The sequence below is a fragment of the Haemaphysalis longicornis genome, unplaced genomic scaffold (genome assembly GCF_048455015.1).
Source record: "Haemaphysalis longicornis isolate Haplotype H1 unplaced genomic scaffold, Haemaphysalis longicornis Haplotype H1 scaffold_1, whole genome shotgun sequence".
In the NCBI taxonomy this organism is placed as follows: Eukaryota; Metazoa; Arthropoda; class Arachnida; order Ixodida; family Ixodidae; genus Haemaphysalis; species Haemaphysalis longicornis.
The window spans coordinates 420,331,343-420,346,908 of NW_027526203.1; the positions used below are offsets into that span (position 1 = coordinate 420,331,343).

Genomic DNA, 15,566 nt, shown 5'->3' on the forward strand with positions numbered 1-15,566 from the left:
GCTAACCAAAGCTGCTTTTCGATATCGTACGAGCAAGTAGCTTTGTAAATAACGGCCCGCTTTTTTACTCACAATGCCAAGGATTGTTACAACGGCAGTTATTCTGATGGAAAAATAACTTTCGTGCGGTCTACTTCATTTCGATTGATAGCAACGTGATATCGCAATTGCGCCTAACTCCATTATCCTGGGCAAACATAAGTGAGAGTTCGTCTGTGTAAATAACAGTGCGAAACGCGACGCTACCACGCGCATTTGAAGGCGTCTCTGAGCGGCCGCCGGTTCTATCGCGACCGCTTTCGTTCCATCACGTACGTCACGTCCGGCGCCGGTAATGGCCGCCTTTTCTATTCAGTTTCGGTTCCGAAAAAGCCAATGTCGTGAGCCGTTAGCGTCGCTCGCGTTTATGTTTGAAACGTAGTATTTTGCATTTCGCACTCTTTTTGTGCGTACTATTAGGTGACATTATTTCTACGCTGTCGAAAATTTGAGTGCAGTTGGCCTTTAAATCCTAGGGCTTCTGGAAGCCGAATATTTCCCTCATGTAGATTTGGATGGATACCCGCCCTGCCACTCACCCTCTCCCCTCCCACCCCTCACAGTGTTCCCTTCCCCCTCCCTCCTCCCACCATGAACGCAAGTCGACGTTTGCTCAAATGGATTGAATTTTCCCGCGTTCGCTCTACTCGCGCGCCATCTGTTGCGACCTTTTGTTACCAGCGTTCCCGGAACAGCTCGAGGAGACATGCCTAGATCGTCTTTCTTTATTTCGCCTTTATCTCGCCTCTGTGCGGCAGTGTTTTTAACGCTTTTTTTTTTTTTTTGCTACACCGCATACATCTTTCCCTCGTCTATTTTTAATTATTAGAACGGTGCTACCTTTTACTTTTGAATTTTTATTGCAGTAAACCATACATATTTACAACTGGGTTGTAGTACAGAAGAAGGTCCCAAGGCCGAACCTCCAATGTACTATGTAATTAAACTCTGCCTCAAATATGCATAATGTTTTCCTCTTGGTGAACAATCTAGACATGTACGACGCATGCCACCAGTTTTTGTAGTTTTGGAAGGCTTTGCCGACACAAACTTCTTCATCAAACGTTGTTTCAACTGTTTTGCCTGGCGGCTGAATTGAGCGACAGACAGACAGACAGACAGACAGACAGACAGACAGACAGACAGACAGACAGACAGACAGACAGACAGACAGACAGACAGACAGACAGACAGACAGACAGACAGACATTTGCGCTTTCAGCTAGCCCAAGAAATACTATCGTCGTGAAAAAACATCCTGAGCCGTTCCACGCTGAAGGCGGTTGACGGGAGAAGCTGTTGACAACACGACCCAGAGGTAACACGGACTTTTTTAATAAAGGCACGAACTTATTTATCGCGAATTAACTACAAGTAAATGAAACTCGGCGTAATGATTTGGTAGACTTAGCGGCCAATCGTCATATAATTTTTATTGGAAAAGTTTCAACAAAACAATTGAGTGATGGCTGTTTTCTATATCATACTCCTCCCGTAGATGCCCATCCATTGAATGCAGACAGTAATTATGCAACGTATTTTTTTCTCAATTTCAGGGTTTTGGCGCGCTTAAGGCACACTTGGGCTATGAGGCACGCATGCAGTGGAGGACTCCGGATTAATTTTGACCACAATATATCGACACAAGGAGTTCTCGCTTTTCGCCTCCGCCAGAAAAGCAGCCACCGCGATCATTCTGTAACGTTTACAATTTTACTGGGAGCTAATCATAACAGCTAAGGGAAACTGATACTGATACTGATACAGTCGTCTAGCGGCCGATTGCCAAATGTCACATAGATGTTTCAGGAAAAGTTTTGATAACAGAACGTTGAAGCCGTTCTCTGTTTTGCATTCCCAAAAAGTTGGCTTTGCACCAGGCCGTTTTTGCTTTTGCACAAGCAACCGCATACAAACGTACCCACATTAAAGCTTCCCGTTAATACAAATCTTATTATAGAATGCGTGCTGAAGTATGTGGGTGGGTAGGTGAGTGAGTGAGTGAGTGAGTGAGTGAGTGAGTGAGTGAGTGAGTGAGTGAGTGAGTGAGTGAGTGAGTGAGGGAGGGAGGGAGGAAGGGGGGGAGGGAGGGAGGGAGGGAGGGAGGGAGGGAGGGAGGGAGGGAGTGAGTGAGTGAGTGAGTGAGTGAGGGAGTCAGTGAGTCAGTCAGTCAGTCCATCAGTCAGCAGTCAGTCAGTCAGTCAGTCAGTCAGTCAGTCAGTGGGTTTTTAACACGGGCGTCCACTAGCATAGCGCACGGTTTTAATGATTGAAATTGCCCATTTTGCGTTCCTGACACCATCTGCGCTACGAAACCACTCTTGCTCGTCGGTAAGCAAAGATAAGTAAACACGGTATTAGAAATTGAATAGGAAAGAAAATTTCCTAGCTGGAGGTTGCAATAAAAGATAAAAAAATCTAAGTTCCTATGTTCAGAAAACAAACTTAAAAAAAAAGTGCGATATCCAGTTTTAAAAAACAGGGTTCTGTAAAAGCATGGTGACGAGGAAAATGATTACTTTCTGATGCTTGTGTCTGCATCTTTTGGGGAGGACAGATATGATACAAAAAGTACTGCACAAGAGGATATATATGTCTTCTTATCCAGTCGTTCAAATGGCGGATAATTTTAAAATTTAAAGAATAATACGCAGGCGTTCATGGCATCCTTACATGAGGATGGCATAGGTATTAGTGTCTTAATGTTGAAATATGTCTTGACTTGAAGAAATTCTAGAATTCCATGGCCTTTCTGACACATCACAATCGCTTTAAGGATTTATTTCAAACCCTCATGCCACTATTTTTCCCGTAGAGTGGAAGCGCCGTCCTCACCCTTCACCTATATGGCAGCCATGGATGGCTGGGGTCAAGACCCAACGACAGATTTTAAACTCGAGCTGGCGATCTAAAACCTAATATCAAAATGTTTAACCACTTCATAAACGACTATCCTCGCCTATCTTATCTCTTTCGCTATTTGCCCAGCTGGCAGGAACCCAAGGCGCCAAATAAACACAGCGGACTTATCTTCGAAAATTTGAAAAGAAAAATCGCACAGAGAGCACGCCCACCTCTAATGGCATAAGAAACGAAAACAAAAATTGCAGAGGGAGCGGTTCTGGGCGTAGACTCGACGCGCAGATGTGCGGTAAATGTGGAAGTAATTTCTTCGGAGCGACGCTGGTGCCGTTCTCTCAGTATCAATGTCTCGACAATCCCTTTGGCAGCGGCGACGAAGGCACTTTATCTCCAGCTCCGACGGGCAGCTCACCTGCGCCTGCAGGGAGCCCGGCGATGAGCCCAGGGTAAAACGGAGCGGCGGGGAAAAAAGAAACGGAATGCGCCCCGAGAAGCCGCGAGCGAAAAGGCCGCGATATTCTCCTCTTGCCACCCGGATATCAAATTTCGACATAATAGAACTCCTTCCAACCCGCCGTCCTTACTTTACTTCTGTATATGTATAGCAGGCGCCCCACGGGGTCCCACTCCCGGGCAGGTATTAGATTGCCCCTTAATCGCGAGAAAGCACCCGGTAACGGAGAGCCCATTACACAACAGCCTCAGAGCTATTTTGTATCTCCGGATAGCCTGCAGGGCCGAAGTCGACTCGTCACGGAACGAGCTTCGCGCTTAACTGAGCGAGACGAGGGAAAAAGAGCGAGTCGCACTGCAGCCGAGGAAGCTGAGCAACGAGGAGGCAGCAGGCTCGGGTGTCTGTGTGGGCGACTGTGAAGAGGGAAATGGCTTCATCATTCCGACACCACGCGCGGTATGCGGCACCCCCGAGCACGGCGGGGAAGAGGGACGCACGGAGCGCCGCGCTTCCCCCGCTACCCGGTCCCTTGTTCGTCGAAATGAAACAAGACCATGATCGGCGCCTACGGCGGAGAGAAATTTGGACGCTCCACCCTCTTCAAGCACTGGCACGTAGCGCCCATGGTAGTGCCCCATGCCGTTTCACTTCGACCATATTTCGTTTACGAACGTTCCTGTGCTTCGCCTTTAGACTTCACGGTGAAGCCATTTTATCGTTGCGCTGCTCCAGCCACGTTGTGATTACTGCATTTGACAGGGGTGAATGTACCATCCAAACAGCGCTTGGATATAGCATAAACCTTTGCAGAACGATGCCTATATTTAGCGCCATTCCAGAGCTGTCCTCTGCGACAAGTTGATCGATCGATCGAGCGATCGGTTGATTGATTGATTGATCGATTGATTGATTGATTGATTGATTGATTGATTGATTGATTGATTGATTGATTGATTGATTGATTGATTGATTGATTGATTGAACATACGACCCACTCTGCGCAGGTCACGGCGCGAAAGTGTATTTGGCCAACGAGAAACCGTATGTCTTGATTGCCTTAAAAACAATCGTTGAGTGTGTTGTGTTACTGAAGTTGTCTATAGTTTTCATAGCGTTGTCGACTGCGGCAGTTCCGATGAAATTATATTGTAAACGTGACAACTTCACACCGATGACGGCCACGCACGTACAGAAATAAACGACACGCGGACGCAGTCTTACGAAGGCAATCACACGATTGCAATCAACGCCCACAGGCAAGGCGGCTCTTCGATGCTGCCCGACAGCTGCAAGTTTGTAACGGGCGCCTTCCCCGAAAAAATAGCTACCTTACGATCAACTTCCAACATTCGAACATATCACGATAATGCATGCAGGCTCCTCAAGCCTACGTCTACACAGTGGCAAACTAAAATTGCGACACCTAAGCACGCCGTATTACGTGCTGAATACAAAAGCATTAGCGTTCAATCATCCAACAGATATGCCGGTATTGTGGGCGCCTCGAGCGCTCTGGATTTCTGGTTACCATTGCGCCGCTAGGTTTGGCAGCGGCGTACGTGCGAAGAGGCGCGTGCTTAATTTATGTGTCCTCTTATAATCATCGTCCTCCTTTCCCTTTTCGCTTTTTTTTTTGCTCTTCGTTACTATGACTTATTGAACATAAACTGGGGGTACCCGTAAACGACGTTAGAGTCGAAAGCGTAACTTCAGGCCCGAACATACCCGCGTTCGCACCGCCGAGCAAAGAGGACATTTAGCGGTGTGGTACTTTGCTGCTAGCCTAATTGCTACTTCCATAATCAGCAGGCGCAAATAACTCCGTAGGTTTCAATATATGTCTCTAATACACCTGTCTAAGTCTAATGATCCCAACGCATTTAGTAAGTCCACTGTTAGTTAGAGCTACGGAACTGTCGTGACGTCAGGATTGGCGCTAGCCTGGTATTTCGGAGGCCCGGGGTGTGATTTCCACCCGGCCCCAAATTTACCAAATTTTGTCTTTGATTTACTTACTTTAATTTTGTTGCCTTCGTCCCCTTGACTATTTTCTGTGGCAGCTTTCGGTTGCGAGTACGCAGGATGCCTGATTTAGGGCCCACTGAATCAATTAAAGATTTCGCATTAAAATGGCAGTTCACTTCTCAAAGCCGTCGAGTGCATGGAATGGGCGAAAGGCCCTTCCTCAGCGGGTAAGCCATGCATGGCACGCAAAGAGACGAGCAAGCAAACAAGCAAGTCAGCATAGCACGGTGCGCCTCAAGTAAGGACCATCTGCTGAAATAGGTAACCGTGGCGTTTTTCTCAAACCCGCATAGTTCTACACATCTGCCCAGCGGGCACACTGTTCGCCAGTCCCTTCCGCGCCGTGTGCCGTCTACGACGCAACAAGCTTCCTTGACTGCAGACGACCCTCCGGATCTAGGTAGCGACGGCCTGTCACTTGCGAATTCTACAAGACAAGTTGAATTATTCTTTGACCTCCTGCAGTGCTCAAAGCACCCCCGTGTGCAAGCATGCCCACAAATTTGAAGTTGGATACTGCTAAAAGTATTTCATGTAAAGAATACACATGTGAACGTGGATGTCCGCAGCGCACTGCGAGGGAAGATATGCAGATTCATTTTCATTTGTTCAGTTTTCAAGGACAATCACTTGGTTTCGGCCCCTACACTACATACTCCAGGTACTGTTTGCACCCTCGCCTTCATTTTTAGGAAAGTTTCTGCGGCCGCCTATGCCGGTGGCCAATATAAAGCCATGAGTGTAGAAGAAGGCTATTCCTGAAACGTGACTGGAATCCCGCGCGCCGACTTCCCCGAGGGCGGCCATTTTGCTCGTGCCACGCGTTCCATCTCCGTCTTATTCTCAAGCTTTCAACAGACGCCTGGGGCTGGTCGCGCTGCCCAACTCCGGTTTCTTGAGGCCTGCTTTTACCACGAGCGACGACAACCGATGCAGTGGAGAACAGTCGGAACGACGCTTTCCGGTGCCGCCTGACGTGGGCCGCAAATACCTGTCGCATAACGACGAGGTCGGCCCACCCGACAGTGAACCCTGCAGCTAACAACTTTTGGGACCGCATGACGCTCATCGCTCTGGACGCTTGCTGCGTAGCAAAGCGCATGGCTGAGGACCTGGTGACTACCTCCGCGTCGCTCTCCCTGCTGCTGCGCCGATGTCTTGACATGTGGCGCACCTGCTGCGGGGACCCGAACTCCGGCTGTGGACAAGTTAAGGTGCACCAGGTTCCCGGCGGTAGCACCATGACGGAACTCGTGGCGACATTTCGCTGCTCGTGGGCCTTTACGTTTGCTTTTTTTTTTTTTTTTTGTCTGCGCTTGTCTCACTTTCTGGAGATAAAAAGTGGGACGCTTCTTTCTTTCTTTCCCCGGTTTAATTGTTGCCTTTTTTGTCTGTGCTTGCCTCTCTTTCCGGCACTCTTCCTGAAAGTGGGACACTTATATCTCTCTTGCGCCTGTTTAATTGTTGAAGCTTTTTCCTGCCACGTACCTCTTATAATTCTACGCCTGTTCTGACTCTCTCTACCTCTTCTAGTCTAAGGCCAGACGCCTGGACGGTGTGTGGATTTTTCTTACCTCCTTTCCAACTCGTGTGCTCGTGTCGTGGTTTGGTGACGTGGGAATGAATGTTGGTTGCCAAGCAGATTGGCCTTTATCGTGTCGGTTGCAGGTCTTTAGGAATGACGACGCCATTTCCCGGCCAACGGGCAATGGAGAATTCCTAGTTCACGAGAATGCATGAATAATTGAATATCGGGACGCAGGTAGTACACATGCTTATCCCCACTCAGATGGCGGCGACGCACCATTTGCGCCGCGATCCCCTTCCACCTTACGCTTTCGAATGGCTCCGATCTGTCTCCTCCGCGCTGCGCCGGTGCTCGTTCCTCACGCCATGTATTGGGAGGGCTGATGGCTATTTCTTAGCTTGTCTGTTCACTCACTTGGCTAAGTTCTACCGCTCCCCTACTTCATCTGCAGTGCACTGTCGTGGGCGGACACCTTTTGCTGCTGCAGAGTTTAAGCGCGTGCTATGGAACGTCTCGCGTTATGGAATGCCTCAACGACACGTGGTACAGGAGCCGTTTCACCGTCACAGGCGCAGACGCCAACGCCGATGCCGCCTGTTTCGTTCAATGGGCCATTTAATGCATCGCATTAAAATTTGACCTGCGCTATGGTATCACGCAAGGGGAAAATGTCGTTCTTGCATTGCGTAATGCCACAGCGTAGTCGGCGCCTCACATCGTGACCGACCACTATTTACGCCTTTAAAGGGTGCTTCACTGCAAGTAAATTATGATGCGGTGAAGGTACCTGTGAAAGAAACTATTGCAGCGCTGTATATTTTAAGTTACATCACTATAAGTTATGATAATTTATGACTATTGTTGCCGGAGGAGGTTGAATCTGGAAGGCCACGCCAACGCTGAATAATATATTACACTCGGGTAATCGTCTGAATTATTTAATAGAAACTTGCATGGCTAGACTTTGCCCTTGTTTAAGTTTTGTCTTCGCGGTCGCAGTGCTTGTGGACAGAAAATGAACTAAGCTATTGCCCTTAGTTTTCCTATGATATGAGCAGCGATTTAAGAACCCGCATTATTACAAATGAAAATTTTATAAATATCATATTATAAATGAAACAAAGCTCGTCACGTACAGAAGAAACAACAATAAATATCAGGAATTTTTGCAGAAGAGACCCTTCAAGAAGCATTGCAATACCACAGAGTGGCACGTATGATAGGACCCAAGCCAAATAGTGCCAGTACATACATAATTATCAACACAGGTAAATTAGCTTTTTTTGTATATACGAATATAACCTGGCTTTACGGTATTGTTATGATCTCCCTTTTTTAGTAGTCAGCTTGGTCCAAGAACTAAAGATTCTTAGTTTTAATATACCTTCGTGTGATGGTGTTTTCCCGAAGTTTTGCAGGTGAGATTTCGAGGTACCCCGAGCACGTCACTAATACCTTTCGAGATAAGGGAGTGAAAACATGCAATACGTAGGTGACCGACAGAGTTAACCGAGTTCAAGTTTACGAAGCTCTACAGTGCGTCAAAACCGAATTATTTTTCCTGCGAATTATTCACAAATTTGTAGTGGTAACATAATATTTTGTGTATAATGTACGGGCTCCAGAACACGTCAAAACGGAATTACTTTTCCTGTGATTTGTTCACAAATTTGTAATGGGAGCATAATATTTTGTGTATAATGCACGGGTTCCAGAACGGAATACGTGTTGTTGTTATCACCGTTTTTTTAAAACACTATGTGTAGAATTTGTTTTGAAATAAATTTTCCCTATCTTGATTTTCTGCCCGCTTTCACTATTGTAACTGAGCGCGGTAACGACCTGCGATGTCGATGGGCGTTAGCGGAGATGTTAGACGGGAGCAGCTCCCAACGGCTGGTCGGCATAGAAAGCCACTTAGATTTTCCCCGCGGTCGGACGCCCCGAATACATTTCTATCAGCGGCCTCAAAGAGCATAATCTGTGACAGCATAGACAAGAAATGTATAAACGGTGCAGGCAGTAATTCCCTTCCTGTTTGCTCCCAGTTCCCTCGAGCTCATGTGGAAGCGTCCAGTTTGGGGAGGACTCACACGAATGCATCACTGAATGACTCCATTGGACAGTTTGCTCGTGGATAGGTGTTCCACTCTCGAGGGAGTGATATTTATGCGACAACTTACAGCCCGACAGAGTAACATAGAGGCGCTCCTTTGGCGAAGAGCCGAGAAAAGGAGGAAAGAAGACACACAGACAGTCACGCGGGGTGGCGCGGTCGTCGCACAACAGAGTGTATGCCGCGAGAGATGGGGAGAGATAGAAGAAGCACGAAGACGCAGGAGCCACCAGGTGCAAGTCCCAAGTCCAGGGGAAGAAGAAAAACGGACCAGCCCACGAGAGGAAGCGGTACATCCGAGGGGAAACGAACGACAGAGAGGGAACAAGGGGCGGCGAGAGAACGAAAGCGCTCGATCCGAAAGAAATCGAACGAGAGAGGGCCGCCGAGAGAGGGGGACGCGGCGGCGGCGAGGAGGAGAGAGAAGGGAGGAGGGACCAAGAGACATGCCGCGAGGCGGAGATGCCGAAGCCAGAATCGCCGCAGCCGCGGACCGAATCAGGCCCGCAAGGACGTCGCGTGCGGATAACATCGCCAGAGCCCCGGCGTGCCTCGGCGCGCGCGCTTCAAGGCGGCTGTCCCGACGAGCGCCTCCGCGACACGCGTGGCAGAGTCCGCGTGAACTGTGCATTCAAATATTGTGGCGGATTGTGCCGGACACCGACACGAATTAGATCCGTGGAACCGAGGTCGTACCGATGCGGCAGTGCGCGACGACGCGGTGCAGCCTCGCGCTGATGCTTGCCGCGTGCCTGTGGCGGCTCAGCGACGCGGGTCCCCAGGATACAGAGGCCGCCGCGCTGGGACATGTGGTCCGCGAACTGCGTGCTGAGCTACAGGCCCTACAGCGGGGTCGCGAACAAGACCGCGCGGCGCTGAGGCGGCTCGAGGAACGCTTGGCAACCACCACGCCAAGTCCTTGGGCCGCGACGAGCAGCACTACGACCGCGCGGCCGCGACACCACCGGCCTCGGAAGCAGCACGAGGAGCAGCGCGCCTTCGCGCGGTCGCTGCGCGTCCTGGAGCAGGAGCGCCAGTCGCTGGACCAGCTGGAGAACCAGCTGAAGCGCATGCGGGGAGACTTGCAGGACGTGGCGCGGGAGCGGCCGGCCGACACACTGCTCAGGGCCGACATGGACAAACTGCAGCTGCAACTGGACGCCCTGCGGTCGGCACAGCGGGACGAGACGTCGCGGACCGAGGCGCACGAGCGCGCACACCGCGCCTCCGTGGACTGGCTGCGCGGCGCGGTCGAGCAGCTGAAGGCCGAACTGGCCGAACTGTCGCGACAGGGCAACGTTACCGTGGCCCTAGGACTGAGCCGGGACTTCGAAGGCGAGGCGGCACGGCTGAGGGCCGACTTGGGAGATCTGCGGGACCAGCTGCAAGCGCTTCGAGCCGCGCAGCAACGGCGAGAGGCCGGCGCCGCGCAGGCTGTCGGAGAGCGCGCAGAGCTCCGGACCATGCTCCAGAAACAGGCCGTCCAGCAGCGACAGCTCACGCAGCAGGTGGGTGCAGCAGCTCTCCTGGCGCTCGCGCGCTGGCTCAGGTTACCGCTGCCGCGTGACCTAAGTCAGGGCCGTGCAGCGCCCTCGCATCTTCTGAGCAGCGCTACTTCTTTTGGCCATGGCCGGCTAATCAGCGCCAATCAGCTTGCCCAGAATAGAGCATGTCGGTAGGGGCATCGCATTTTTTTGTAAAGCGCTGTCTGGAAGAAACCAGGCTTGCGGGCAAGCGATGTGTAAACAGCAGAAACAATGCTGGCCTTTGTCTGTCCTACGGCTTGTAGGCTTGTTTTCGTTGCTCGGTTCAACATCTTGACCGCGGCCTGCTAAACCCACATCAGACAGACAGCATATAAAATCGTGAACATGACATTTTCATGCTTATGTAGTTCTACACGCTGTGTGGCCCGTACAAAATGATCGGTCCAAGCATTCCAACTCCGAGCGTGCTCTATAGTGTGTCACAGCGACGCTGCAGACATAACCCCTTTACGACGCCAGTCATAAAGGGGACATTTTGGGCTACATCACGCCAGTAGTGGTAAAGCATAGCAGGCCATTCGCTGTTGCAGCAAGTCGATTATCAGCGGGAAATCCACTACTGCACCTTTCGAACAAATGACCACAGATACACCACTGGACTTCATCAACTTTGAAATGAAAAACCGAAGTCGTCATTTAACACAAAGACCCCAGCCAAGATAGTTGACGAAACAATGCAGTTTGAAATGTTAGAGGGGCCCGTGTAGAACAATTTTCAGAACAGTAAAGGTGATGTCCTGATGTTAAATCTTCTACTTTACCATATAAGTTAATGATGGGCATTCCGCATATCGCACGGCCCAGGAACACCGTACAGGAATGTAAAACCGTACACGATACAAGACTGTTGTTTTAGCGTTGCGGTAGTTTTAAAAGAGCAGAGCTTATAATTATAGTTGCAGTGTCTCTAGTCGCAGTGTATGAAGAGAGAAGAGAAATATTTTTGGCCCCGCCGCGGTGGCTCAATGGCTAAGGCGCTGTGCTGCTAAGCACGAGGTTGTGGGTTCAATTCCCGGCCGTGGTGGCCGCTTTTCCGATGGAGGCGAAAAGCAAAAACGCCCGTGTGTACGAGATTTCGGCGCACGTTAAGGATCCTCAGGTGGTCAAAATTAATCTGGAGTATTCCACTACGGCGCGCCTCATCGCCTGCGCTGCGTCGGCGCGTTAAACCCTACAATCAATAAAAAATATTTTGGGCTAAAAAAAATCCTTTGGAAGACGCCCAGTTCTTGGACAGACGTTATGTCGCCATCCAGGCAGTTAGCGTCGCGTCAAGAGTGCGCTTAGCAAAAAAAGCTGAATGTGAGCTGTATGTGCGGAGGACGGCACGAAGAATCGCAGTTTTCTTACTTCCGTAATGGAACGTGATGGTACTGCACAGAAGAAGCTGAGGCGTCGCCCGAAAACGGAGCCTCACCGCTTTTTGAGCGCGCCTCAGGCTCTCGCCGTTTCTTTGCAGCGAAACAATCGCCCGGACCATGAATGGAGTGAAGACCATCGGCATTCATATCGACGCTCACGGAGACGACCAACACGCATGTCCACTCTTATTGGCAACACACGGCGCACACTGGGCGGACGCCACGCGTGGCGTACCCCTCGCCACCGATACAAATCGTGCGCGTCGTTTATGCGCCCGTCGGTTTAATTCGCGTCGTCTAGCCGCATACATTCAGTGTTGCCGGGGCGAATGCTCTCCTTATCTCGCGCGTCTTGGAGGAACGTAGCCGCAGGACAAGTCGCACTCGCAGCGAGCTTTCATTTGCGTCTTTACTGGAGCAGCACTTATGCAGGCCGTGTGTTACGCATCGCGTCCTTGTCCTCGGCGGCCTTGCCCATCTCGTACGCGCCCCGTGGCGTCGACGGAGGAAACTTGAAACGGGCCGCAGCCGGCCGTTATGCATGGCGTCGAAGCGCCCCGTCTCGCTCCCCCTCCCCCTCCGTGGCGGCTCGAAGAAGGGGGCGTTTTGGGGAGCCCCTCTTCATCCTGCCCCCACCTCCGGGGCAGTGGTCGCGCAGCGGGACCGAGCGGCAGCTGGCCGCCGCGAGGCCGGCAGCTGGGGCGCCTTCCCCGCGCCCTAATTGGGGCCAGTCAGGGCGCCCTATCACCCAGCGCTTCCTGGCGCCGCATAAAGCCAGGGGTCACGGGCAAGCCTGTTCGCGCAGCCACCTCCGGTGTTTGGTCGCACAGAAGCTGCCGGTAGCCGCACAACCAAAGCATGTGCCGAATTTCGTCGGCGCAGAAATTAACGCTGGGGACATCGGCAAACACCAGGGGAGCCTGGCTGTGAAGCCGTGTAACTCCTACGTGAAGCCGTCGCTTTCAAAAACTTCGTCGCTTTCAAAAACTTCGGCAACTTCTGGTGTCCTTACAATATACGACTTCCTGTTTTGCATAAACGTTTGCTAAAACAAAATAAGTTTTTACCGCGCTCACCAAGAAACACGACGTCAAAATGCGGGGACCTGCGGCTGTTTTGACACTGAAATAAATTTCAGTGTCAAAACAGCGCCCAACATGATGGCCCCATTCTGTTCGCAGTGTTTGCGCAACCTAGATGGTTTGTCGGCAGTTAATGCTTTTCAGTCATGGCGCTATTAGATTTATAAAAAGCACGAAGATAATTTCCGCGCTTTGATCCAGGATGTCACACGGGATACACTGTCGTATTGACTGGAATGCAAAAGAAAAAAAAAAAACCTTTGATCAAACCCGACTCTCGGCATTCAAATGCAGCCGTTAACTGTAACAAATATAATATATAATGTAACGGGCGAATAGCGACAGATTGTCTCAAACTCCGAGATCTGCCCATGTAGCAAATTGTGCACACTAATATCAAGTCTGCCCAGAAGACGCTCGAAGGTCATTTGACAGATTTGCAACGCTATAGTACCAAAGCTGATATGTTAGCGCCGTAGCTTCAAACGAGCGGCGTCAAATTCCCGCAATTGAGCTCCCACCCTTCAAGAAGCCCATATTGCTCTTTCAACCTCTCTGTAGATTCAGATGCTTAATTCCTGCCTCTGGATGAGATTAGAATTTCAGCGTCAGTAGGACAGAAATCGCACGGGACAGAAGCATAGCAGGACAGCATAAAAAAAAATACGGAACGCAGAATCACGGTTCACGCTGTCTATTCTGCGTGTGATACCAGTGTGCTTTTGCACTGGCCAACATGACACACACCTACCGACTCGGCCGCGTTGCCCAACCGTAATGTGAAAACTATCAGGTCCAACGCATGTGCGCTAATGCTGGCGCAACAGCTACAGATTTGTTTTTTGCTTTCGTCACGAGTGGTTGCACTATGTAATGCATACAATGGTAAATCGGTCCGCTTCATAGAACTGTATGTACAAACTCTTGTTATAGATTACAATTTAAGGTAAATCAAAAATGGAAATAAAGTGACTTCGTTATAAGAACCCTTTGGTTATATCAAGTACGCTCTTATTGCACGTGTGATTCAAAGACTGTTAGGTCGTTGAGCTATCAGTTCTCTCGATGCCTTCATATAGAAAAAGACGTTGCCCAGTGGTCGAACATAACGTCGTTGCACAACAACGAATCGTGCGCGAGTCGCTTATAAATGATTTTGCGCTATTGCCGTGCCGAACTCTGCCTAACAGTTAAGTAGACAGACTGTCACATTTCTAGGTTTTCGTGCTGGATAAAAGTCAGAACAAAATCGTGGAGCGGTGGAGCGGTTGTTCTCCATCAACACGTTTGTGACGAAATGGTAATAAGCGCCCCTTCCGGATTTATTTGGCAGTGACGTAGAGTGCAGCCCTTATTCCCGTTCTGTTTGGGCGTAACAGCCTGCGGGCCACCCTGCGTGCTCCGAAAGCTGGAGACGGGGTGCAGAAGCTGGATGCGAGTTTGAAACAGCGGCACCCTGCGCTCGGAATATCCAAGCAGGTCGCGAAAGCCACGCGCCGCCAACCTGGCGTCGGCTTCACCGCGCTTTGAACGAAGCAACCAGGAGGCAGCCGCTCCGCTGGACTCGTCGAAAACACGCCGGGGCCAACGGCCGGTCGGTCGCGAGCTCTGCGCCTGGGACTCGGAACGGCACAACGCAGCCAAACGAAGAGCGGGGAGAAAAAAAAGAAAAGAAAGACAATCCGCAAGCAAGTGGACGGCTTTTGTGTATACGGCATTAAGGTACCCTAAACAACAGAACGACTGAGGGGGGAGAAATCGCGACTTGAATTTCAATTTCTGTCATGCCCCGAGCGCAAGCGGCATCTGTTCTGTGTACTTCATTTCGGCCGGGCTTCGCGTCTGTGCGCACATCGACTCTGAAGCATGCTTTATTCATTTGCTGCGTTAAGAATTCCGCACCTGGAGGATGATGAGATCCAGACCAGTACGTCCCTTTTAACTATGTATACATATATCCACAGCAAAAAAAAAAAAAAAAAAAAAAAAGCGCAGTGTCCATACATAGCATTTTTTGTGTGAGAAGGGGGAACAGAAATCCTTTCGTCAAGCACCAACGATTGCGAAAAAAAAAATGATTACGATCCAAAAAAGAAAACACGCAGCAAGTCCTTTTGTGACAAAATCAGGGACTTACTCGTAGTGCATTTGCGGAAATAAATTCATGATACAATAAAAATTCGAACCTCGGAGTTTAATGCGCGGAAGCTACACCTGAACTACGAAGAATGAAGCCACAGATGGAAACATTACTCGGGTGCTTGCCATGGGATTCGAAATGCGCGCCTGCGTCTGTGGGTGGGCAGCGGAACATCACGGTCCTGCTGCTCGGGTCGGTGCCATTCAGTCAATCAGAAGTGGTTATCAAATTAGGTTTCGCGGACTTCAAGGGGTCTGTGAACACTTAAAAAGATCGGCGCATCCCGACACTATTTTTTTTTTTTCAGGTTTGGAAAAAAAAAAATACCTAGCCGCCAATGCAAAACGTTTACTAAGGCGGCTTCGCCTCGTGGCACGTATACGCTTTACCTCTCGGCGTAGTGGGTGCACAA

At 50.2% G+C, this 15,566-nt stretch overlaps 2 protein-coding genes across 3 annotated transcripts in view; one reads left to right on the forward strand and one right to left on the reverse strand.

Annotated features, from left to right (window-relative positions):
- LOC144155632 (uncharacterized) overlaps positions 1-15,566 on the reverse strand; it is a 552,497-nt gene that overhangs the window by 368,018 nt on the left and 168,913 nt on the right. The window lies entirely within an intron of this gene.
- LOC144155631 (uncharacterized) overlaps positions 8,645-15,566 on the forward strand; it is a 41,689-nt gene continuing 34,767 nt past the window's right edge. Inside the window, exon 1 of the mRNA XM_077687195.1 lies at positions 8,645-10,532. Coding sequence (XP_077543321.1) covers positions 9,723-10,532 — 810 coding nt within the window. The 5' untranslated portion in view covers positions 8,645-9,722. The remainder of the gene's footprint in view (positions 10,533-15,566) is intronic.